The sequence below is a fragment of the Gracilinanus agilis genome, chromosome 3 (assembly GCF_016433145.1).
Source record: "Gracilinanus agilis isolate LMUSP501 chromosome 3, AgileGrace, whole genome shotgun sequence".
Classification (NCBI taxonomy): Eukaryota; Metazoa; Chordata; class Mammalia; order Didelphimorphia; family Didelphidae; genus Gracilinanus; species Gracilinanus agilis.
The window spans coordinates 164,517,467-164,542,968 of record NC_058132.1 but is presented as its reverse complement, the minus strand read 5'-3'; the positions used below and the strand labels follow the sequence as shown (position 1 = coordinate 164,542,968).

Below are 25,502 nucleotides of genomic sequence, written 5' to 3'. Positions count from 1 at the left end.
ACAATGGGGTTCAAATCTTGATCTTTGCTCTCTTAATTTCTTTGACTCAATTTTCTCCTCTGTAAAATAGTTAGATTAAATGACTTCCAAGAGCTGACCAGGAGTTGGACTCATTTTAATGGGGGGAGGGAAGGGTACCTGTTTTGGGGGGAGGGTTGGAGTATGGGGATACTGTTTACACTGTCCTCAGAGCATAATTGTAAAAATTATGAGCCTGACCAGGAGTTGGACTTATTTTAATGGGAAGGGGGGACGGTTCCTGGTTTTTTTTGGAGTATGGGGATACTTTTTACACTGTCTTCAGACAATAATTGTAAAATTTGAGCCTGCCCAGGAGTTGGACTTATTTTAATGGGGGGGGGGGTCCTGGTTGGGGGGGGATTAGAGTATGAGGATACTGTTTACACTGTCCTCAGAGCATAATTGTAAAAACAATGTGGGTCAGACAGTTTGGTGGCTCAATGGAGAGAGAGTCAGTCCTGAAAACAGGAGGTTCAGAATTCAAATGTAGTTTCAGTCACTTCCATTGCCATGTGACCTTGGGCAAATCACTTCACCCCAATACCCTAGCTGTTGCTGTTCTTCTGCCTTGGAACTGATACTTCATATTAATTCTAAGGCAGAAGGTATGGGTTAAAAAAGTGAACAAATAGTATAGGCAACAATTTTCTCTGTCCATAAAGCTCAAAACAAAAGCCCACAGGCTGGGATAGAATGCCAGACCCGAAATTAGGAGACCCTGGGTTCAGAGGTGACCTCTGACACTTCCTAGCCATGTCACCCTGGGCAAGTCACCCGACTGCCTAGTTCTTACTGCTCTCTGCTTTAGGTTCTATACTTAGTATTGATTCTAAAAGAAAGTAGGGGTTTAAAAAAAAAAAAAAAGCAAAAGTGGCCAGTGGAAACCATTGAGGTTAGATTCAAGGTTCCCCTGTGTGGATCACACTGATGACTGTCCCATGTGTCAGCATGGCTGTTAAGACCAACACATGCATGATAGACGGCTTCTATGAAAAGAGCTGGAGACCCCCATGTCTAGGAGTATGGGGTGGGGGTGGGTGAGGGGGATGGGCCCTGGCATGAGAGACAGGGTTCCCTCTGTGGTTAGTGGGAGGTAGGATGCCGCTCCAGGGTTTTGCATCTCTTTAATTGCTGTCTGCAGAGGAGGCTGGGGTAATGACCCTACTGCTGGCCTCCAAATTTGTACTAGCTTGGCTGACTGCCCAGACTGTTGTCTAGAGTCTCCCTGAGCTTGAAGGGAGGAAGGAGATTGGGGAGAAAAGATTCAGCCAGAGAAGGGTGGGAGGGAAGGCATAAAGCTGGCATTTTAGTGGAACGAGGGGATGGAGGCAATGAGGGGTAAGGCTGGAAGGAGATGTGGCCCTGCCCTAAAGAACATGAAGCTTCAGAGGCTGGCATACTCTCCAGGGGTGAAAACTAGGAGCGTCTTGGCATGTGAGTCATGGGTAAGTTTTCCTTCAGAACAGGGACTGCTTTGCAGCAGCTGCGTGTGGTCCCCGGGAAGTCGGGTGGGTGGGGTGGGGAGAGAGACACACATGGAGATAGATAGTCACGGCTTCACTCCCTAGCTGGAAGGAGGGGAAAAAGGGCCTCTGAGGTCCAGCTAGGCAAACTAGAGGCACTGACCCAATCCCAGGTGGCCCCAGTCAATCAGTCAGCATCAAGGAATGGGTACCCACCTGGTACAGAGCCCTGCTGTCTATGTGGTGGGGAACATGAACAGGCCTACAGGAAATGGTTAAAACCTAAAGTTTATTTTCCTAGCCATCAGTCTCCCCTTTTTTATTCTTTCCATCCCTACCACCTCTAAGTGCCTTCATTGTCCTCTCTTGTCTCTCCAATCTCCAAACCTGCACTACAGAAAGATTTAACAAACATTTGACAAAATGATACTAAGACTTAAGGTATTAACCTTCCCAAGCCTGTTGTTATTTTAGGAAGGATCATACAGAAAGCCAAAGAAATGAAGCGCTAATGGTACAATTTTAAGTAGCAGTGAAGAGGTGGCTGTAGTATTTTCAGGAGAGGGTGGACCTTCCCATTCCCTTGAAATCCCACTGAAAACGATGTGAAAAGCCTTCTTGAAAGAAAATTGTCTTTGAGCAGGGCATTTAAAAAAAATAAACTTCATGAATACCTTTTGTTTTGTATCAAAGTCATTTCTAAATAAAACCCCTCCCTCTCCATATACAAGAAACCCTTTCAAATAACAAAGACAGGTAAGCAAACCCTACAGACAAAATTATTTCATCTGAAATTGTGTGTCATCATTTGCACACAGAGTCCCTTACCACTCTGTTGAAAGGGGTCATATAGATTTAAAGAACAGAAGGGGCTTTGGGATCCAATCACCTCATTTTATAAATGAGTAAATTGAGACTTGGAGAAAGTAAACAATTCCAAAGTCACACAGGTTGTATCTGAGCCAGCATTCGAACCTAGGTTCTCTGAATCCAAAGCTGTTGCTTTTTCCAATGCATCATATTTCATCACCTCAGTAGCCATTTAGTTCTCTTCATACCTGAAAATAATTCTGACTCTAACACAAACACTTGGTCATCTGATCTCTATTTGAAGAATTCCAGTGAGAGGAAACCATGACCTTCTGAGGCAGACCATTCCACATTCAAACTTTAATTGTTGAAAAATTTACCTTGACATACGGCCCAAATTTGCCCCTTTGCAGCATCCACCTATTACTCTTGCTTCTATCGTCTGGGGCCAAATAGAACAAGTTTAATTCCTTTTCTACAACAACATGTCTTCACATCCTTGAAGACAGCTTTCATCACTTCTCCACCCCCCAATCTTTTCTTTTCCAAGCCAAACATCTCCTTTTCCTTCCCATAGTCATCATATGAACTCAAGGCCATTCACCACCTTGATCATTCTCCTCTGGATTCTTTCCAATTTCTCAAACTGTGGTACATAGAACTGAACACAATAATTCAGATGTGGCCTAGCTAGGACAAAGTACAGGAGAACTACTACCTCCTTATTCCTGAGAACTGTGCCTCTCAATGCTACCCAAAATTGCATTTGGCTCTTTTCATTTTTTTTTGTTTTGTTCTGTTGTTTTGATTGTTTTTTATTTTGGCTTATGTTACTCTGTTGACTCATTGAGTTTATATCTCACTGATACACCCAGATTATTTCCAAGCTGCTTTCTAACCATTCCTTCTCTATCCTATATGTGTTGTTGATGTAGTTATTATAACCCTTACCTTCCATCTTAGAATCAATATTATATATTGGTTCCAAAACAGAAGAGTAGTAAGGATTTGGCAGTGGGTTGAGTGACTTGCTCAGGATCACACAGCGAGGAAGTGTCTGAGGCCAAATTTGAACCCAGGATCTCCCATCTCCAAGCCTGGCTTTCTATCCACCGAGCCACCTAGGTGCCCCCACCTGTTCTATACTTTAAGTGACTTGCTCAGGATCACACTGTTAGAAAGTATCTAAGCCAGATTTGACCCTAGGACCTCCCTTGAAGGCTCAACAATGAGCCACTTAACTGCCCCCCTTCCCGAATTGATAGGACATCCCCCTCAATTCCACTTTCAGGCTTCTTTCCAATCCCAGATAAAATCCTACGTCCTACAAGAAGCATTTCCCAATCCCACTTAATGAATTAATGTCTTCCTTCTTTTGACCTTTTCCAGTTTATCCTGAATAAGTCATGTTTGTACATAGAAATTTGCACACTGTCTCCCCCATAAAACTTGAGATCAGGGACAGATATCTCTATCACTTAGCACAGTGCCTGGCACAAAGTACATAGTAAATATCTGTTGTCTTGCCTTGACATTGATTATATTACATAGTCCACATCTTTCCATCTTTTCAACAAGGAGAGTTTGAGATATTTTATCAAATACTTGGATTAAATCTAGGTAAACTATATATAAATCATTCTCCAGTTTTATTACTAGCTTAAGCAATCCTTTGAAAAAGTCTGGCATGTCCTATTCTTGATGAAGTTAGGCTGACTCCTTGTAATCACTGCTCCTTTTCTATATGTTCACTAACCATCTCTTCAATGATCCACCCTAGAACATTCCCAGGAATCAGACTAAAGCTAGAGTTTGCAGATTCTGTTCTCTAACCATGTTTGAAAATTAGGTCAGTATTTGCCATTCTCTGGTCCTGGGTAGCCCTATGGCACCTGTGACATTTTCTATGATCTTTCAAATATTGGTGACAGTCCAGCAGTCACATCTGCCACTGCTTTAGTGGCACTACCACATGTCACTGGACTTGGCCTGACTCAGGCCACTTGCCTCATAGATTAATTTTGATATTAGAAAGAAACTTTCATAAGTGAGTCAATAGTTAATGAAAGGAGACTTACTTAGCCATAGCAAGGAAAAAATATTCAACAAGGATATGCATCAAGGACACCATAAGTTGATTCAGTTGAATAAAGCCTCCCTGCCTCTGAGTTACCCATTTATCATCTGCCCTCCACGCTTCCAAGTGAAGCGGGGGCTCCTCGTCGTTGTTTTGTACTTTGGGGACCAGATAGCAACTGCCTGAATCTTTAGTCCCCTGAGCCAATCAAATATCAAGGACATTTTCAATCCTTTTTACTGAAAAAGAGTTGAAGTATTGCTCCTATCATGGCCAGCTCTTTTCAGTACCTGAAGATATAGTTCATCTGAGCCAGGTTGCTTGAAATTATCCTTGACAACTAGGTAGGTATTCTGATTCTTTGCCTTGCTTACCTTTGGTCTTAACTCCTCAATGTCTATTTTTGTTCTGTCCTTTCCGACCTAATGTTTGTTCCTTTTGACAAAAAATGCAGAAGCAGCAGAAGAAATAAGTAGTTCTGTATACTCTCTGTGATTGGTTGTAATTGTCCCATGTATCAGAAGCTATGGCTTTCTCCATTCTTCAATCTTCTCTTCTCTGGTACAGCTAAAAGTGGTGTGTGGAAGATCAGGGTCAGGAGCCCTGATCCACTGATATTTTTTCCTCAAGCCTAGTTGATGAATCACAGAAGGGGTATGTAACAGAGATAACAAGGCAACAGTGAGTTAAGTAAATTTTTTTCTTAAAAGCCTAAACCCTCATTTAGGAGGTAGGAAGACGTTTTCCCAGTTGGAATTGGAGGGCATTTTTGCCATTATCCAGGAGAAGATAGGCCACACTTCTAGTAGTCTTTAAAAAGCCAACTCGCCAGCTCTTCTCAAAGTCAAGGCAGGAATAGTCTTGCAGAGTGTAACCCCTAGCAGTATAGAACATAGACAGCTCTGGAGGAAGAACCCAGTTCTTGAGAGGCCATCAGTTTTTTGCATTTCCTCTTGTACTTCTACAAAAAGACAAGGGGGTAGGGAGGGGATTTCTCTCTCTCCTCCTTTCTCCCCCTTTCTCTCATCAGTCATAACATTTTGCATCAGAGCTATTCTTACCCAAAAGAATATGCTGCACTCCCCAAAGGAACAGGGAAAGGGAGAACCAGTGGGGGAGTCCACAAGAAGTGTGATCCCTGACAATAGGAAAAAGACATAACTAATGGATTCAAGAAAGAATTAGCCCTGACAGCTAGTAGTTGAGCTGAAGTGTTGAGTAAGTCCAAGGAACCTACCTAAATGACCTGCCCAGCAGAGATGCTGTGCCAAAGAGGTGGTAAGTGATGGAGAAGCATGACCATACCACCAAAAAAGAAAGGACTTTGAGGGTCTACCGTGCTGCTAGATGTTCCTTACTATCAGTGTAATCTCTTGGTACCCATTCTTCTCATTGGTGCTATATATACTTAAGAAAGAATGTGCTCAAGACTTGTATGGGGGGATGAGGGAAGGGAAAGAGAGTGTTTTTAATATTTTCTCATATTATGCCATCTTAATAAGTGTCCTTATTTTCAGCTACCTGTGTTTTCTAGGTGATTATTAAAAGAAAGCACACTGTAGGGGCTTGTCTAGGTTTTATTGAGGGTACCCTAAACGCTTACAGTGATTCCTTGGAGAAATTCTCTATTTGTCACTTTCTTATATACTGTAGTTTTCCCAAAATCCACAGGAAAAAAATTAGTATTTTTGTTTTATTCTCAGACTGTAATGGGAGGGGCAGCTATGTAACTCAATGGATAGAGTGCCAGGCTTGGAGACAGTGAGTACTGGGTTCAAATTTGGCCTCAGACACTTCCTAGCTGCATGACCCTGGGCAAATCATTTCAAGTGAATTGCCTAGCCCTTACCACTCTTCTGCTTTGGAATTTGGTATCAATTCTAAGACAGAAGGTAAGGTTTTAAGGGAAAAAAAACTTATAGAACAGTCAGTTTTTTGGTGTAGCTCCTTTTCAAGTCAGACCAGTTTCTGTCTGAAAACTTTCATATGGTTGAATACTTGCAAACTCATATTTGTGATATTACTTCGCATTTTATGAGTATGGAAGATAACATAAGCACAATTGATGATGTATCCCTAGAACACACAGTAGGTCATCCAGGTTAGTTTTCATTTTACTTTTGAGCAGATCTAGATTGCTTGTTTTATGATAGCGTAAAAGATCTTGAGTAATCACTCCTACATGCTTAGTTCCTTTTTGGTAGTCCTAATACCTTTTTTTTATTTTTTTTTTTTTAATTTTAAACCCTTAACTTCTGTGTATTGATTTATAGGTGGAAGATTGGTAAGGGTAGGCAATGGGGGTCAAGTGACTTGCCCAGGGTCACTCCTAATACCTTTTTGGGGCCTTTCCTGGTTTATTTATTTTTATGATAGCCTGCTTACCCCAACGAATGGCAAGCTCTAAATTCCACCTGAAATTCCCTGCAGTATTTTTGCAGAAGTCTTTTGGGGAAAAGCCTCATGTGCAGATATACATATATAGGTATTAACTATTGATTCCTCATTTGAAAGTAATGTGTGACTTATAGTCAACCCCAGGTCCCTGTTGGGATCCCAGTTGGGAGTTCATTTCCCTCTAAGAAAAGACGACCAGTTTTTTCACTATCTTTTGTTTGTGGCAGACCTTTGCAAATACATGACAACTTATCCTTGAAAATGTTATAAAATGATGTCTTGAATTGCATGTCTATGTTTTTAGCAGTAAACATAACCTCCAGGCCCAATAACTAGCTATGAGACACCTGTACTCTAATAGAAAACGGTTTGTTTTTTAATTTTCTAAGAACTGTGCCCAATGGGCCTTGCTAATACTTTTTATCATGGGGAACTAGGAGAAGGCATTCATTAGGACTACATTTGAGCCTTCTCAAGCCACTACTTTGCCTACCTGTCATACTCAAGGTTCCTGTCATTTCTCTCTCACCAACCAGTTCTTCTGTGTTAGTGAGAATATGATCTAGTATGGCATTTCCCATTGTTGCATCTCTCACCTCTTAACAAATGAAATTATCATTTAACAAGTCAAGAAGTCATTAGTTGCTCTGCTTTTGGCAGAGAAGACTCCAGCAGATGTCTGGGTAATACTTCCTTTCATTACTATATCAAACTCCTGTTCTAGACTTGTGATATGTTTCCTCAACTTCTTAAGTTCTCTTTCTTTCTAGGTGGTTGATCTGTAGTGTTCTACAAATGACAGATACTCTGATTTTGAACTCCATTTTTTCACAGTGAAGTAAGCATCACTTCATAAGATGTCTTCCCATCTTTCTCTGTGTTCATTATAAAATAATATTAATCTACCACAATACATTTAGCCATTCCCCAAGTAATAAATACTCACTTTGTTTCCAGTGTTTTGCTACCACAAAAAATGCCAGTTTGAATATTTTGGTAGACATGATGCCTTTTTTCTATCATTGAACTTCTTTGTAGAGAACTGGGTTTAAAAAAAGGGAAGGGATATGTGGTTCAATGGGAAGTAATATATTCCACTCAGAGGAAGTGACAACATACAACGAAGACTTGGAACAGCTGTTTCTTCTTTTTTTAACCCCAATTTTTGCAAAGCAGAGTCAACTAAGAATCTCCTCTACCCTTCTTTGTCAGTGGTTGCCTTTCCTTCCCTCTATAGTATGACTATATCCTTCCTCCCAATACACTCGTTCAACCGATCCAGAGAATTGAAAGAAAAAGAATGAGATTTTCCTGCCTCCTAACTCCTTGCCTCTGAGCTCAGTCAGGCTTGGGACCAAAGGATCTTAGACTCCCTTACAGACAACCTCTCTCTTCCACTTGTTACTAACTTTGATGCCACAGATCTTAGATGCTAACGTGCTATTGGACTCGACCCTGATTTACTCTCCCCCTCAACCCCACCTGAGAATGCGTCACTGAGTCATGTTGGGAAGCTCTCATCTGGACAAGTGTCTACAGCTGTGTTCCAACCCACGTCACCATCCTTTCCCCAGTCTTGGCAGCACCTGTTGTGTTCTCTGAGTCTCCTTCATATTCATTTTGAGATCAGGCCTTCATTCTTAATCCCCGTTCATCCCTTTATGGCCACTGAGGGTACTCCCACTTTCCTTATGAGTCACTCTTCAGACCCATGGTCAACATAACTAAAGGGCTTTGGGATATGTAACTCTTTCTCTCCGTGTCCTTTCTTCTTTCCCCAATCAACCAGTCGAATTTTGTTACTGCTAAAACATGAGGAGCTAGAGGAACTCTGATTTCTCTTCTCCAGATTTAACAGTTTAATTCCAGACCTTCATTGAGCACCTGCTCTATCTGCTGCACAGAGTTGTTCTCAGGAAACTGCTTTGTAAACTTCTGAGTGCTATATAAGAACAAGTTATTACTATTGTGGGAGCAGCTAGGTGGCATAGTGAACAGAATGCTAGTCCTGAGGAAAACTGATCTTCCTGAATTTAAATCTAGCCTCAGACACTTACAAGCTATATGACCTTGGCAAGTCACTTAACCCTGTTTGCCTCAGTTTCCTCATCTGCAAAATGAGCTGGAGAAGGAAATGGCAAACCACTGCAATATCTATGCCAAGAAAATCCTAAATGGGGTCCCAAAGATTCTGATGCAACTGAAATAACGGAGCAAAAAAATGTCTCTATAATTAGGGCTTGTGGAGGAAAGAGATTATATGAAGAATAAGGCATGGTCCGCATCCTAAAAGATCTTATAATTTAGTTGGGTTGATAGAATACATTCACATGAAAATATAATTAACAATACAGGGAAACACATAACTGCCTAGGAGCACGTGCTTTCTATAGCTGTAACATCAGAATTATAGATTTAAAGTAGAAGGACCTTGGAGATCATCTAGTTCAACTGCCACATTTTATAGATAAGAAAACTGAAGCTTCAGGAGGTCAAGCAATTTGCTAATGTTATTCAGGAACCAAGCAGAAGAGCCAGGATTATGAACCAAGATCCTCTGTTTCTAAATCCATTGGTCATCCCATTTCATCTGTTTGCCTGAGGGCAAAGGAGAGAAATGTTGCTGAAGGCTCTGAAACATCAACAAAAGCTTCACAAAGAGAATGGAACTTGAACTGGACATGAAGGATGGTTTGAGTTTGGGCCAGCAGCCAGGAATGAGGAGGACATTCTAGATAGGAAAAGGCATCCTTGAGGTGGCCAGAGAAATTACAGACACTGAAGATGGTAAATTGAACCCAGAAAGGGTCTTGCTCTCTGAATCATGAACCAGAGTTTTACAAAAGAGAAAAACAAGATGATGTGGTATGGCTGAGCTGAATCTGATGTAATTTTAGAGACAAGTGATAGAGTTGATGATAGAAGGGGATTCTGGGAGTCTGAGAAATGGATCTCCCACTATGTAACCCTGTGACTTGTATACAGCAGACTACAATAAATGTTAGATATAGCCTCTGAAGCAGTGTGGGGCAATAAAAACAGAGCTGAGTTGGAATCAGAGGGACATGATTTCAAATCCTCATTCAGTCCCTTATACTCTCTGGAACCTTGATCAAGTCATTTACCTCTCTTGAGTCTCAGTTTCCTCATCTGTGAAATGGGAGAGTTAGACAACATGACCTATGAGGTCCCTTCCAATTCTAATCGATGATCCCATGAACCTCTGTGCTATGAAAATCTCAAAGCAGTTAAGGACTGCAAAGGTAATCTATGCTATGGGTGAGGGTGGAATTGACTTCAGCTTTCAGGTCTTTTCCCTCTTATGTACTCCCGCCCCGCCCCACCAACACTCTACAAAATATAATAATGCTAATTTCTTCATCTTTCCTCAGTCCTGTCTGAGTCTCCATGTTCGCTTAAGTCTTCTGCTCCTGCCTTCTCTCTTAACCCCCTGAGAAGTGGAACCTTTCCTGAAGCCTCTGAGGAAAGAAAGAGGAGGTGGGGGGTGGGGAGAGGTGTGGGAGATAGGTATTGAGGAGGTAGCTACCCTACCCCTTGCAGGCTGGGGGATTTTGGACTCTGATTCCCTGGTGTCTGAGTTGTTTGTCTGTCTCTGCTGAGCTGTGAGCCTCAGGGGTGAGGGCCGGTGTTGTTTTCTCGGCACGGTTCCCATGCACTGTGTCTGCTGTCAGCTTTCAGCAAATAATAATAAACCTGGGAATCAGGGCTGTCGTGGGGGATTTCAGTCCCCGGGTTCATTTTTAGATTTGTTTCTCACTGTGTGTACAGACAATAGAACGCATGATGGTGTCCCATATCCCTCAGGAGATAAGGAGCAGGGACCCTGGGGCTCCCAGATGCCCTGGCAGTCTCCCTCGTCTGTCATTCCCAAAGGAGAGCTGGAGACTCTTTTCTGTCCCTTTCCTTTACTGTCACCCTCAATGGAAAAGAAAAAGAGAATGAAATGAAAAGTAATGTTCTGTCCCCTTTTCTCTCCCTTCCATACTCATTTATTTGCTGCTTAGGCAGAGGAAGAATGGGGTTTCTTCTCCTCTTGTCATCATTCTCTGGGTTCACAGGATCAACAGATCTAGAACAGGAAGGGCCCTCAGGGTTCAGCTCATCTCCTTCTTTCATTTTACAAACGAGGAAACTGAGACCCAGAGAGTCTGAGTAACTTGTCCAGGGTAACAAAAGTAGTAAATGGCAGAGGTGGTATATAAACACTGGCCCTCTGAGCCCACATTCATGTTATTTGGAGGATGGGCTAGTCAGCACTGCAGACAACTCAGCACTGCTTTTAATAAATAGGGATTGTAGTAGTCGCTCAGGCATACCCTGGGTCCAGCACAGGGGCAGAGCAGGCAAGGCAAGAAGAGGTCAGGCTGAGGAGGACCCTTCAGGGAACTGCATGGTCTATAGTTCCACCTTAGTAGTGATTGGGAAATCCATGCCTTTTTCTTTTGGTGCAGAGACAGAAGAAGGGGTCTCCTTAAGAAGATGCAAAGCTAGGGATCTGGTGCTAAAAGGGGCTAGACTTCTGGGTTGATCTGAGGATTGGGAATTCAGAGTTCAGGAAGAAGTGATCTCTGGGGCCTTTTTCCAGAGCATGGAGAGGTTATCACAGCTTCACCTCCTGCTGCCAGGTGGGATGGAGCCCAAAGGCTCCATCTAAAAGGAACGCTAAGGCTTCCTTTCAGTTTTTTGTTTTGTTTAAAGGAACCAAGGGGGAAAAAATGCCAAGTTGTTAAGTGCTTAAAGAGGAGATGAGAATCTTCATCAAAATGCTAAAAGCTGGAGGGGGAAAGTAATGTGAAAACTCTTGCCTGCTATTTATGGGATTGATTCTCAGATCAAGAAGAAGCAAGCAGTTGGATGAAAGGAATTATTGTTAAGCTCCTCAGTAGGAAGATCTAATGGACAATTGCCGCTATCAGGGGGAATTAAATTGCTGTTTCAGTTTGTAAAATATATCAGCTGCTTTTTGAAGCCAGAAAAGGTGTGTGACAGCTCAGGCAGGGAGAAGAGAGGCCCAAGAAGTATCAGGCAACTATACCCAGTGGGAACTGGGGATGGGGGTGCTAAGGGAGGGGAGGAAAAGTGGAAAAGTGATGGAGCAGACCAGAGGACTGAGCTCCTGAATCCATCACTATCTCCAGAGACTAGATCTGCAGAGAGACCTCAGAGAATAGAATTATTTCTGAGGTCCATGAATATGATAAGATAATAAGAATTCTACGCTAGAGAAACTGCACCTTGATTCATGGAAGTCTGGGTGTTTGACAGGGACAGAGGGGGGAATGATGCTGATTTTCTAGGCCATCATTCATATATTCTGATGGGCAGGGGTCACCTCCTATAATGCCAGTTGACTAAGGAGCATTTTTCTCATGGAGACATGTCTATATAGTATTACCTGAGATTCAAAGACTTCAGTGTCTTCCAAGTTGTCAAGATGTAAGTGGTTCGTAAACCTTTATCCACACCCCAAGTTTGAAAGTTGCTATTAATAGCTCACATTTATGAAGCACTTTAAGGCTAATAACACTCATTTCTATATATTATCTCATTTAAGTCTCACAACAATCTGTAAGGTAGGTGCTGTTATCATCTCCATTTCACAGATGGGGAACCTGAGGGTGAGATAGGGCAAGTGACTTGCCCAGGGTCACACAGTTTTTGTCTGATATCCGGGACTTTCTTCCTCATGCTTTAGATAGTATCATGCTGCCTCCTTCATGCCTGTTAATGAAGAGACAAAAGAGGAGATCCCTTCTTCTCACATCCAAATTTCAGAGATAGGTTCCTTTTTTTAGCAATTGTAGTAATGCTTTCTTTACCTAGCCAGTACCCAGGGCAATAAGAGAGAAAATGCCCCATTGTCCTAGACTCAAATTGAATACTTTCATGTTTTTTTCTACAGGGGCAAAAAATAAAATTGGGTGGGGTGGAGGAAGGAGGGGTACAAGGAAAGTGAGGAGGTAGAAGCCCACAGGACTGAAATTTTCAGCCTCCTTGATGTCTCCCAGTTCCTCTCTCAGGTCATACTTTTATCCCTCTCCCATTCCTCTTCTGAGAGTGAGGAACTTGGGGCAGAAAGAAGCAAGGAGAGATTAAGATCTTCAGGAAAGGATGAAATAGAAGGAGTTTAAATAAATAAATAAACAGAGTTTAAGCTTGTTTCTTCTATGACCTGTCTTTGTTCTCCAGAGGCCAGTAGGATGATCACAGCATATAGCTTGGTAGGACTTCTCTAGGAGGCAACTCTTGTGAGAACTGAGAGGAGATTGGAGCGGTCTAGGGTCCTAGAGATCTAGGCCTGCTCTTCTCTCCAGTGCCCGCTTTGTTCTAGTAGGTACATTCTAGACTGAAAAGATTGCTGCACTTTTGTTTTTTATCCCCAGCATCTAGCTCATAGAGGAAGCATTTGTAATTCTTGATTAATTTCCTGGGCTGAGAGTCTTCAGTGATCCATCATTCTCTACTTGGGGACTCTAGGTAGAGGTAAGGTTATGGGGAGTAGTCTTAAGGAGGTAAGCCAGACAAAGTCCTATTCCTAGAGCTTTCATTGTAAGGCTGGGTGATTGTGAACTCCTTGAGGGCAAGTTTTGTCTTTTGCCATTTTTTTGTAACCCCCAGGGCTTAGCACAGTGCCTGGCTCTGAGTAGGTTCTTAGTAAAATGATGATTGAGTGACTGACTGGGGAAGAGCTTGTCTATCCTAGAAGATTTAGCCTTCAGGGATCACCGAAGCTGCATGCAGTCTCCAAACTGAGTTCTCACTAGGGCTCAGACAGTTAATGAAACCATTAGGTTGTGTAGACCCAGGAGTACAATCAAGGCAGTCTCTTTTGGCTTGTCAATCTCCAAATCATACAGTGGACAGGGAAGAGATGAGAAACCTAAATGCAGATGCTGTGTCTGTCTCTACTGCTCCTGAGTCTCCCAGCTCTCTCTATTCCCCAGAACCCCACTGAAAATGAGCTCTAGATCAACTTTCAGGTTTTCTACTGCTCCAGGAGCCACAAAAGGGTTGCCACTATTACTATATGTGAGACATGGACTAGAGAACTACCATCCTTTGACTGTTTAACACATGGAAGCTTTCTCTGGGTCCTAAGTAACAGGGGTGCAACTATCAATAATATGGAAATAGGTCTTGATAGATGACACATGTTAAAACCAGTGGAAATGTGTGTCAGCTATGGGGGGGGGAGAGACTTGGGAGGAGTGAAGGGGAAAGTAAGAACATGAATCATGTAACCATAGCAAATTTTTCTAAAAAATTAAAAAAAAAAAACAGGGGTAGGGAAGGGAAGAAAAGGATGAGGAAGAAGGGTACAAGACCAGTGCTTACTTTGATAGATGAGATTTGGTGTTAGATAGGACCTTTAAAATGATCTAGTCTGACTTCCCTCCCTTATTTTACACTTAAGAAAACCTAGACTCAGAAAAGGGAAATGACTTGTCCAAGGGCACACATACTAAACAACTCCACTTTCCCAGAATGTGAAACGAGGTCTTTAGTGACTGGAAAGATCCCTGGATTTTGAGTTTGTTTTGAATCCTAACTCTATTTATCGATGTGCGACCTTAAGCAAATCACTTACCCTTTGGGACCTTGGTAAAAGAAAGGGATGAGACAATAATCTAGTACCATCCCTTAGTGCACTAAATGTATTGTTCTTTCTATTCTATCTAGGAGTCTGTCTCCTTAGCTTCTACCTCGGGGTGTGTGATCTTTCTTAATTTTTTTAAGCTAAATAAAGTATGGTAATAAGTCCTTACCCATCCTTTAAAATTCGTCCACTCCAAAGAGGCTTAACTTCTGTTTGCCTCAATTTCCTCAACTGTAAAAGCACAAATATTGCAGGATTGTTTTGAGGATCAAATGAGATCCTATTTGTTTAAAAAAAAAAGTGCTTTTTGCACCGTACCTGGCACATGGTATATGCACTGTATAAATGTTTCTTCCTTTTCTTCTTTCCTTTCCTTCTGTCTAGTCTAGGTCTCCCCATCTATTGAGTCTCCATGACCATTTAAAGTCACACCAAGTCCCTTAACCCCCATTGCTCAGCCCTTACCTCTCTTCTGCCTTGGAACCAATACACAGTATTGTTTCTGAGACGGAAGATAAGAGTATAAAAATAAAAATTTAAAAAAAAAAATAAAGTTGCCCCAAACTCAGCCCTTCCTATCTATTTGATTTTTAGCCTTGCTGATTTTGTAGCAGAGTCGTGTGTGTGTGTGTGTGTGTGTGTGTGTGTGCATGCGCACGCCCGCCCGCATTTCTTTAGATAAATCCACAGAGTCACATGAAATCAGTGACAGGTTGACACCGTTATTTCAAGATTCATCGCTCCAAGTTGCCAGCAGTGGAGACCTAGCCAACTCCTTCCCACCAACAACACTTTTTTCTAGGCATAATTTATAGCACTGGGGTGAATTTGTTTCCAAAAAATGAATATCACACTATCAGCAACAGCTGCCTCTCATTTTTATTTGTTTTTATATTTGACTTGAAGTCCAATTCTCCATACACATCAGAAGCTGTAAATCCTGAGGCGACTGATTACAAGATTTAGTAAACAGGTTATATTATATAATGCAATTAAAGCAGGGCTCTGTGGTGCCACCTGCTGGCGTCGGGACGGAAGGGAGGCGTCGGGAGACAAAGTATCAATTTGGCCTGGCATTCTCCACTGATGGAAAATAAATGGGATTGCACCAAGGTTGAGACAGCTGCTCCAGAGGGAAAAGTTGAAGCCAGCCAGGTTACTAATGCTGGGAGGGAGGGCAGTTGCTCTCTCCAGCTGAGTTTTCTGTATTATTTCAACCCCCCACGAATCTGTCTAGACTTCAGAGCTTGCCCCTGTGGGGGGGAGGGGGGCCTAGCTAGGGAGTTGGAGGGCGTCTGGGTGGGGAGGTGAGCCTGGCTCTAAAGGAGTCACCTGACTGCTCTGCTCTCCCCTTCTCCTCCCACTCCCCGTCTCCCCCATCGTAGTTGGGGAGGAGGAGGAGCTCAGAGCCTCTGGACTTGGGTTCCCTAATTCCTCCTTTACAATATGCCAGGCTAGATCTAGTCTTTGAATCTTAGTCTAGGAAGGACCTTAGATATAATCGATTCTACTCCTCTCATTTTACATGGAAGGAAACTGAGGCCCAGAGAGAGAGAATGACATTACCAGGTTGCTCCATGGTCTAGTTCAAAGCAGGAAAAAATATAAGAAATACTGCATTGGCTGATGCATTAACAGTTTTCAGTTTCTCCTTCTTTATGCATGTTTTATCTCTGTCTCACTTTTATTCTCTGTCTTCATTCTTTCTATCTCTAAGCCTCTCTGTCCTCAGACTGTCTCACAGTCTCTGTCAGTCTCCCTCTACCTCTCCTTCTCTTCCTCCAATTAAGAATGAGTTAGACGTGGATTTCAGACCCGTTTCCACCACTTACAAACTTTGGTATCTTGGGCAAGTTCCTTAAGTTCTCTGAGCCCTACTTTTTCACCTATACAATAAGAATAATCCTCTACCCTCCGTCACAACATCCTCTTAAGGATATCAAGTGAGATCATGAATGTGAAGGTGTTTTGTGACTGTTAAAGCATGTAAAAATATAGGCTTGGACCAGATATAGTTGTCTTTCTTAGCCTTTTTCTCTCTCCCTCTCTGTGCCACTAATCCCTCTTTCCTGCCCAGCTCATGTTCACATACTCAGACCCCCTGAGGATACCTTCTAATTGTTCCTCTTTGTGAGCCAGACAGACTATGAGAGTCATGAAGTTTCCACCAAAAGCAGGGATATATGGCTTCATTCATTGCATTATGGAATTTGGGGGACATTTTCCTAAGCTTGGTAAGTCACAAGCCCTAAACATCAATTCTTAGCCTAATCTAAGGAAAAGAGACCCAGTCGTGGCTTCCCCCCAGTCCTGTGGTACAGGACTCTGACTGTATTCTGATAATGACCAGCCGAATGAGGCTCTGTGACCTTGCAGATTTTAGTTTCTCCGATTCAGTCTTGATTGGAGACTCTGGACCCCAGAAAGCCATTGACAGCCTGGAGAAGTACGAGGCTAAATCTGGTAGAGAAGGAATGCTGTTTTAGGATCAGAGAAGTGTGCAATATGCTTTAGGCCAGCATTAGTTTCCTTAAACCTAGGCAAGGGGTCGAGAAACAGAAGAGTTGTGTTCCTTACCCTATTCCCTCCCAGCAAAGCGCAAAGGACTGCTTAACTTGAGTCTCAGTAGGGATCAGGGCATAACAGGCGAATTGATGGCTGGCATGACCAGCTGGCTGGAGAGCTCCCAATTAGATTTAGTTTCTCATCTTTGCGCCCGAAGCCCCCAACCCCAACACCTCTGGCCCAATTACTGCTGGGCAGCATTAACCCCTTGGTGCCCTAAGCCGTTAATGGAATGTTAATTGGCCTAATGGGTTTCATGTCAACAAGTCCTAATGAGCTCTCCTCCTAACGAGCTTGTTATTTTTCTGGACCTGTTTGTCAGTGTATGTGTGCATGTGCATCTAGCTCCATGCTATGGACCTGGTTGTCCAGGGCTATGAAGAGAAGAGAGAAAAAATTGGGTCTCTGGTCTGCCCTAGTTCCACTACCAAAAGGAGAATCCTGTTCCTCTACCCTCACTTCTTGATCATCAGGATGACTAATGTATTGTTGAGAAAAAAGATTTCTTTGTAAAAATTATAAAGCTAGACTTTATCATTTCTATTTCTTCTGTCTCTTTAGTATACTCAATATTTTTAAAACAGCTTATGTAAGGTCTAAGAAATCCCAAAAGAATACTGGTTCGGGCAGCTGGGTAGTTCAATGGATTGAGAGTCAGGCCTAGAGACGGAAGGTCCTAGGTTCAAATCTGGCCTCAGACACTTCCCAGCTGTGTGACCTTGGGCAAGTCACTTGACCCCCATTGCCCACCCTTACCACTCTTCCACCTAGGAGCCAATACACAGAAATTAAGGGTTTAAAAAAAAAAAAAAGAATACTGGTTCTAAAGTCCAAGGAACTGGGTTCAAATTCTTCTTCTGATACTACCTATATGACCTTGGGCCAGGCATTTGAATTCTCCTGAACTCCATTTCCTCATGTGGAAAATGAATGGATAGCACCCTTTCACTTTTATTTTAAACCCAAATGTGGCCTCATCATGGAGCAGAAGTGACCCTGGGTTTGTGAAGACTATCAGCAGAATGCAAGCTCTGGCAGGTCCTATTAATCTCAAAAAACATTGATTATAGGCTGTGGATGGACTGTATATCTGTTGTCTGATAATCAGTCTGAGTGAGTTTAAGGATCATCAGCCAAGATTGGTCATTGGACAGTAAACATTTATATACTGTGACCCACAAAGGGTATCTGCTAAGGCATGGGGTTTTTGTTTTTTGTTTTTTCATTTCAGAGAGAGAAGTACTTATACTGAAGAAATCATAGATATTTTGAAATATAGAATAGTAAGATATCCATGATCCTTTAAGATAAGTATATCGTCAAGAAATTTTCGTTTTGCTAAAATGTTGCCTCTTGTATCTTCCATTTATAAATTTGCCTGCTATCCTTTTAGTATCTGGTAAACATAACTAGGGGTTGGGAAAGGAACCCTGTACATAATATAGAGACCAGATACTTTTCTAGAACAGGCTGGTAAACTTAAAAAAAAATTTTTTTTGTACTGAACTTAATAAACATAAAAAAGGAGCTACTGTTCTACTATATAAATTCTCATTTACATAGTAGAACTGAAAAAATGTGCACGAAACTGTGAATTCTATTATGTGCAGCTTTTGTTTTTTTCTTCTTTTTAAATATAGAAATTCAATGTGAAACTTTCAGAGCTGTCCTACTTGTTTATCATTCTTTATGGTCTTTTATTCTATTTTCTTCTTTTTTAGTACTTCAATAATTCTATTATCATTTTCTTTCTTTTCTTCTTTATTTTTTGGCTACCTTAAACCTACTTTCCCCCATTCCATATTGAAAAGAGAAAAAAGAAGAGGAAAAGAAAAGAATATCCATGAAATAAATATGCATAATCAAACAAAACAAAATCCTCCATTAGCTTTATCTGAAAATTTATGCCTTATTCTGAATTTGGACCCATTACCTTTCTGTCAGGAGGTGATAGCATGCCTTCATCATCCATCTTCTGAAATTGTCTTTGGCCATTGCCTTGATCTGAGATCCTAAGTCTTCAAAAGTTGTTTTTCTTCATAACACTGCTATCATTGTTTACTTCTGCTCACTTCACTTTGTACCAGTTCACACAAGTCTTCCCAAGATTCAAGGAAACTGTCTCTTTCTTTTGTTATTTCACTTGATGTATTTTATTATGTTCTGTCATTTTCCTGTTTGGGTACCACTTTAGTCCATGTTGGCAAACCTATGGCATGCATGCCGGAGCATGCTGGAGGAGGCTGCTCCCTTAACCCCTCTATGCATGCCTGAGAAAATTTCTCATATGACCCCAGTTCCTCTGCCCAGCAGCCCAATGGGAACACTTCCTCTTTACCCTGGCTGGGATAAGGTGGGGAGCTCACATGCTACATGAAGGTTGCGTTTTGGGTACTCAGTCTCTTGAGGTCTCAAAAAGTTTCACCATCACTGACTTAGGTTTTCAGTTTTTTGATATGATAAATATTTTTGTATGTATAGATCTTTTCTCTCTTTCTTTGATCTCTTCAGGGTATGGATCTAGTTCGTAGTTTTGCTGGATCAAAATTATATGTACAGTTTAGTGATTTTTTTCAGACATAGTCCCAAATTGGTTTCCAAAATGACTAGACCAGCTCACATGTCTACCAACAGTGCATTGATAAAAAGGTCAGGACACTTGAGCAGAGTTCTAAGGGGCAGGGTGTCTGCCTACCACCTAGGAAGCACAAAGTATAAGTTCCTACTCTTCCTGCGACAGATATGAACATGGACTGAAAAATATATCTGAGGATTCTAGGTGACAGAGTTTCGAGTCTCATCTGATCCATTTCCACCTCCAATTATCTTCAAGTCAGACAGCCCAACTCATCATAGATTTCAAAATATTAGCCACTCCTTCAGGCATTATCCGTCTTTCCATTATCTGAGATGAGGGAAAAACTTTTAGAAATCATGCTTTCCTCTTGGTAGAAAGGTGAGGGTTGGAAGGGACCGAATGTTGTATACTTTGTCAGACATGATAACAACTTGTCAGTTTTGCTTAATCTTGTTGTAACTGTAAGGGAGCGTCCTCTGGGAATTACTGGTAAGTGATTGTGGTGTGAAAAAAGAAAAGCATCAATAAAACATTAACAAAAAAAAACAACAAGAAGTTGGAAGTCAGAGAAGAGACCCTTGTATCTGACCTAATTTCTTCTCACTGCAGCATGTTTCTTCTTACTCTGCCACCTCTAAGCTGTGTACCAGGGATTCTTAACTTTGTGTGTGTGTGTGTGTGTACACGAGATGGATCCCTTTGATAGGCTAGGGTAGCCACAAGACCTCTTCATAAAATAATGTTTTCAAATGCATAAAAGAAAGTAGCTGAGATTACAAATAAAACCAATTATATTGAAATGTAATGATCAAAATATTAAGAATAAATTCAGCAACCTCTGGTTAAGAATCTCTGCTCTGCTGAATCAGCATGTATATTCCTCGATCCTTTCTTAATTATTGGGCAGGTAATTCCTGCCCCAAGCCTGAAACCTGAGATTTGGGAAAAGGGATCCAGCTATCCTTTTCTAAATTGAAACTAATGTGTTAATGTAAATACTCCTAACCCCAGGGCCCATGACCCATACTCCCTCTTCTGGTAGCTACTGGTACTATAGCTTTGTTACTTTGTGACTGCCCAAGACTGGTTCTCCTCATGGCAAAAACATACAATGGTTTAGCCAAAGCTCCCTCTGCTCCTATGCTTCCTGACTTCAGTCAATAATATCTCTTACATGATTCGGTCAGATTATTTTTCTATTTTATTTTTTATTAGTAGTAGAGAAAACAGATTCCACACCCATTCCAAAGTCTCCCATTCATCCTGATTCTTAGGAAGAAGTTCTTTCTGAGGTCTGACTTGATTCCTTCCTATATTGGAGGAACCCTATTCCTTTTAGCTCTTGCCTTCTATCTATAATGAGAGCTCCCGCTCACCACTACTTACACAAACCAAGCACTTGTTTCTGGGCTTAAAGGACTGAATGAAAGGAGGTAGTGGATTAAAATCAACAGCATCAAGGGTCTCCTCTACACTTCCCTTCTTATCTCTTGATCCTTGATTTTCCCAAGACTATGCCTGGTATATAGGCTTATGGCAAAGACAAGAAGCCAGCTCTTTTTAAAAGGCGCTTTATAAGATAGCACAGTGGATAGAACCCTGGACAAAGAGTCAGGGAGACCTGAGTTCAAATGTGAACTCAGATATTAATTAGCAGTGACCCAGGCCAAGTTCCTTAAGCTTTCTGTCTCAGTTCCCTCATCTGCAAAATAAAGATTCTAACAGTGCCTGCCTCTCTGGGTTTTTGTAGAGTAAAATGAGAGAATATCCATGAAGCACTTTGAAAAACTATGAAGCACTATATAAATGTTAGCTGGCAAAATTAGCTATTATTTTTTTAAATGTAGCATATTGATATATTTTGGTTTTATACAAACTTCATTTCCCCACTCCAATCCAGAGAACAATCCTTTGTAACAATGAATAAAAAAGAAAGGGGGAAAAGTAGTGAATTGTATCTAATTGAAACTTGTAATATTCCATACCAATAGCCCTTCATACTTTACAAAAAAGGGAGGAAATATTACACAGTGTTCTGTTTTGTATGTTTCTATTAGCATTTTTGTAGTCTTTTTGCATATTGTTTTCATAGTTCTGCTTACTTCTCAATGGATCAGTTCATATATCTTTCTGTGCTTCTGAATTTTTCATATTTGTAATTTCTTATGATACAGTAACATTACCTCACATTAATGTGCTCTACTTTGTTTAGTCATTCCCAGTTCTATGGGTATCTATTTTGTGTCTAGTGCTTTCCTACTTAAAAAATGATGCTATGAATATTTTAGATATGGTACCTTTATTTCTTTATGGTATTTGATCTCCTTGGAGTGGGGATCTTGGGGTAGGGTCATTTTTTTAAATGTTTTAGATCCTTTTTAGGTATAATTCCAAATTTTCTTCCAGAATGGTTAAGACCAATTCATAGCCCCATCAACATTATATCACATGTGCCTCTCTTTCCATAGCCCATCCGACAGGGGGTAGATTTGAATATTTTTGCTCTAGAGAAAGACTAGTATTCTTTGAGCCATCAAAAATGTGAAGCAGGGAAGTCTGTTTGAGAAATGAAGGATGTACCAACAGAAACCACATAAAACTTATTCATGTTGGAACTCTAGGTGCACAGTAAGATCATGGGAATCTTAGAAATCTGTGATAATTAGATTAAGTCTACACTGCCCATCTTTAGATTTAATCACCAAAGGTGAGAGCACCTTCCAATTCTGGGAGGTCCTAACCCCCCTCTTACAAATCACCTAATAAAATCCCTTCATTTTACAGATAAGGAAACTGAATTCTCAGAAGGAATATCCCCAAGTTACAATTTTAAAGTAGAAAGTGATGTTGAAGGTCCCCCCTAGTCTAACCCATACCTGAAAAAGAATCCACTCTACAAATAGTCATCCAAACTTTGTAGTTATCCTAGGAGAGAGAACACACTACCTCCTAAGGTGGCTTATTCCAGTTTTCGATAACTCTAGTTGTTAGGCAGGTTTTCTTTATATCAAGCCTCAATTTGTCTCTTTTCATCTCCTAGCAATTCCTTCTAGTCCTGCCCTCTGGGGCCAATTTGAATAAATCTAATCCCTTTTCCCTATGACAGTCCTGCATTTGCTTGAATATAGCTATCATGTTCCCTTGAAGTCTTCTCTTCTCCAGGCTAAACAACCACAGTTCCTTCAATAAATCCTCTTAAGCATGAACCTTTTACCCAAAGCCCTTCACTTTCCCAGTTGCCCTTCTGGACCTCCAGTTTATCAGTGTTGATCCTCAAATGTGGCATCTAGAACTCCAGATTAGATATAACCAGGATAAAATATGGCATAGCTATATTTTTTTTAATTTCTGGACATTTTGCCTCTCAAAGCAACTTTAGAGCAGAGGCTAACTTATTCAATGTTATTTCCCAAGCAATAACCCTTCAATGTAATAATTTTATTAAGTTCTACTCTTTCCCATTCCTGAACTCTATCCTGTGGAATCAGAGTGAGTTGCATTCTCCAAAGCAGACTGGGTACATACTGCAGGGAATCAGGCAGCAGAATCACTTAGAAGCTCAGGTTACTGAATTTCCACTTTCTTCCTGGAAAAGTACAAAGTATCTATGTTTTCCCCTAGGCTGATATTCAAACATCCCCATTGTCTTCTGGGGGAATTTTGTCCCTTTTGTTTCATTAGGGGTATAGAATGAACATTCCTTCTTCATGCCTTACTTTCCCTTCATAGTTTGGAAATATATGGAGGTGCTTGAGGAGAAGGGTACAACCCAAGCTAGGAGAGTTTGGTATCTCCGTTTGTTCAGTAAAAAAATGAAAGAGGGCAAGGACAGCGAGCTTCCATCTGGGATGGGAGCAAGAGATTTCAGAACAGTTCTTAGTGCTTTGTCAATGGGAAAGATACCTCTTGGCCTTTAGAAGAAAAAGTAAACTGGCTGGAACTGCTCTACCCTGTAGTTCAATAGATTATAGATCACAAGCTTAGACAGAACCTTTGAAAGCATCTACTAGAATCTCCTTACTTTTATTTATTTACTTGTTTTTGCAGCTGAGCAAACTAAGGCCCAGAGAGGTTAGGTGTCCCCACACCCCAAGGACAATCAGGTTATATAGCCAGCAGCTAGCTGCTCCATGGTTTCCAGTTCTAAATATTTCAGGGTATCTATTGTGGACAGCATTCTATTTCCTTCCATAGCACTGCCAGGCTGGCTTGCCTTACAAGGGTTCCCTGGGTGCAACTTATTCACCACAGACTTGAATTACTAGGCAAGTACACACATGTTTATGCACAAATATATATAAACACTTGAATACATATATATTCACAGATACACACAAAACAATCATGAGCTTGGAGAGTTGTGCCCTATTCTGTCTCTATCTGTCTGTCTCTGTCTTTCTTATATTCCTTGCATAACCTGAATGAGTTGTACCTCCTGCTTTTCTTCTCACATACTCTGGAAGTTGGGCATTCACCCAAGAGTCTCTTCATCTATAAAAATGGGGATAATAATACCTATATTGCTTACCTCATGAGATTTGGGAGATAAAAGACAAATTAAGTGGCCTGTCCAATATCGTACATCATCAGTGGCAGAGTTGGGACAAGGACCCAGGTTGCCTGTCTCTTAGTTCAGCTATCTTTCTACTACACTGAACACTTTAGAAGGAGAAGGCTACATAAATATCATTGGCACTATATTTATAGTTGTTCTGTCCCACCCCAAGACAGTCATTGACTAGCAATAAGGACCTGCTCCCTTTGCCCCTCTTCACCAGGATTTTAGTCAAATGTATTTCACTAGCTGAGGACCCCAGGAGTCTGAGCTATAGGATACCAGGAAGGAGAGAACTAATATGGGTTCTTCCTTCCAGGACATGCCCTAGGCTTTCTTTGGAGAATTCCTGGGAAATGGGCTGTGAGCATGGCAGAGATTAATGCCACTGGAGGTCTTGGGTGCTGCCCAGAGTCTCCCACCACCCCCCACCTTTCTATACTTTCATCAGCTCTGCTGCAGTCTGTCCCCTCACCCACCCACAAGGCCAAAAATGCTGATGAACAAAGCATTGCCACTAATATGCAGCTGCTTTGCATATGATTTGAATATTGTTTATTTCATGTTGAAATTGCATAATGATCCTCCTTTACCACACCCTCCTCACTTCTATTTACACACACACAGAGCTACTGCTCCTTTCATGAAGGGCCTCCAACCACTACTGGCCAGCCTTGAAAAATGGCTTCTTGGGCTCTGGGGGCTCCCCAAGTGCTTGGTGTTATTAATGGTGTGGCCCATTTCTCCTACCCACAGGTCCTCGATGTGAATCAATCCCATGATGCAACATGCCTCCCCTGCCCCAGCTCTGACAATGATGGCCACGCAGAATGTCCCCCCGCCACCTTACCAGGACACCCCGCAGGTGAGTGTGCAGCCCCTGCTCCCCTCCCCATCTTTGTCCTACTAGAGCCAAGCATTGACTGGTGTTTCTGCCACTGAATAATAAAAAGGTAACCTGGCACATAAGCAGTGAGATTTCCTGATATTGGCAGCAGAGGCAGCCATCTAAGGTATAATACTTGGCATGACACTGGGATCAAAATCATAGTGTTAACATTAAGTAGAACCAACATTCAGCACTGACTCTTGGCATTTTTTCCATCGATACTTTCCACTCCTACCTCTCTATGTTGTAGATGACTTGGAGAACACTTAATTGTTAAAACCCTGGGCAAGCCATTTACCCTCCTTGCGCCTCTAATTCCTCATCAGTAATATGGGTGTAAAACCTTTAATACCTACTCACGGAGTTTTCAAGAGAATCTAATGAGATAAGGTATGTAAAATAGTTTGGAAACTTTAAATGGTACTTGCATTTCAGGTATTATCTTCTAGGTTTGGGCAACTTCCTTGCTAGGTAGTTCTATATAGTAAGCTTCTTGGAGACAAGAATATGTGATGAAATACTGAGCTTT

General features: G+C 41.5%; 1 protein-coding gene across 1 annotated transcript in view; it reads left to right on the top strand.

The window, feature by feature from the left end:
• The window catches only part of PKNOX2 (PBX/knotted 1 homeobox 2), a 166,394-nt gene that overhangs the window by 16,183 nt on the left and 124,709 nt on the right, over positions 1–25,502 (top strand). The window contains 1 exon segment of the mRNA XM_044668983.1: positions 24,841–24,949. Within this exon segment, the coding sequence (XP_044524918.1) occupies positions 24,863–24,949 (87 nt within the window). The 5' untranslated portion in view covers positions 24,841–24,862.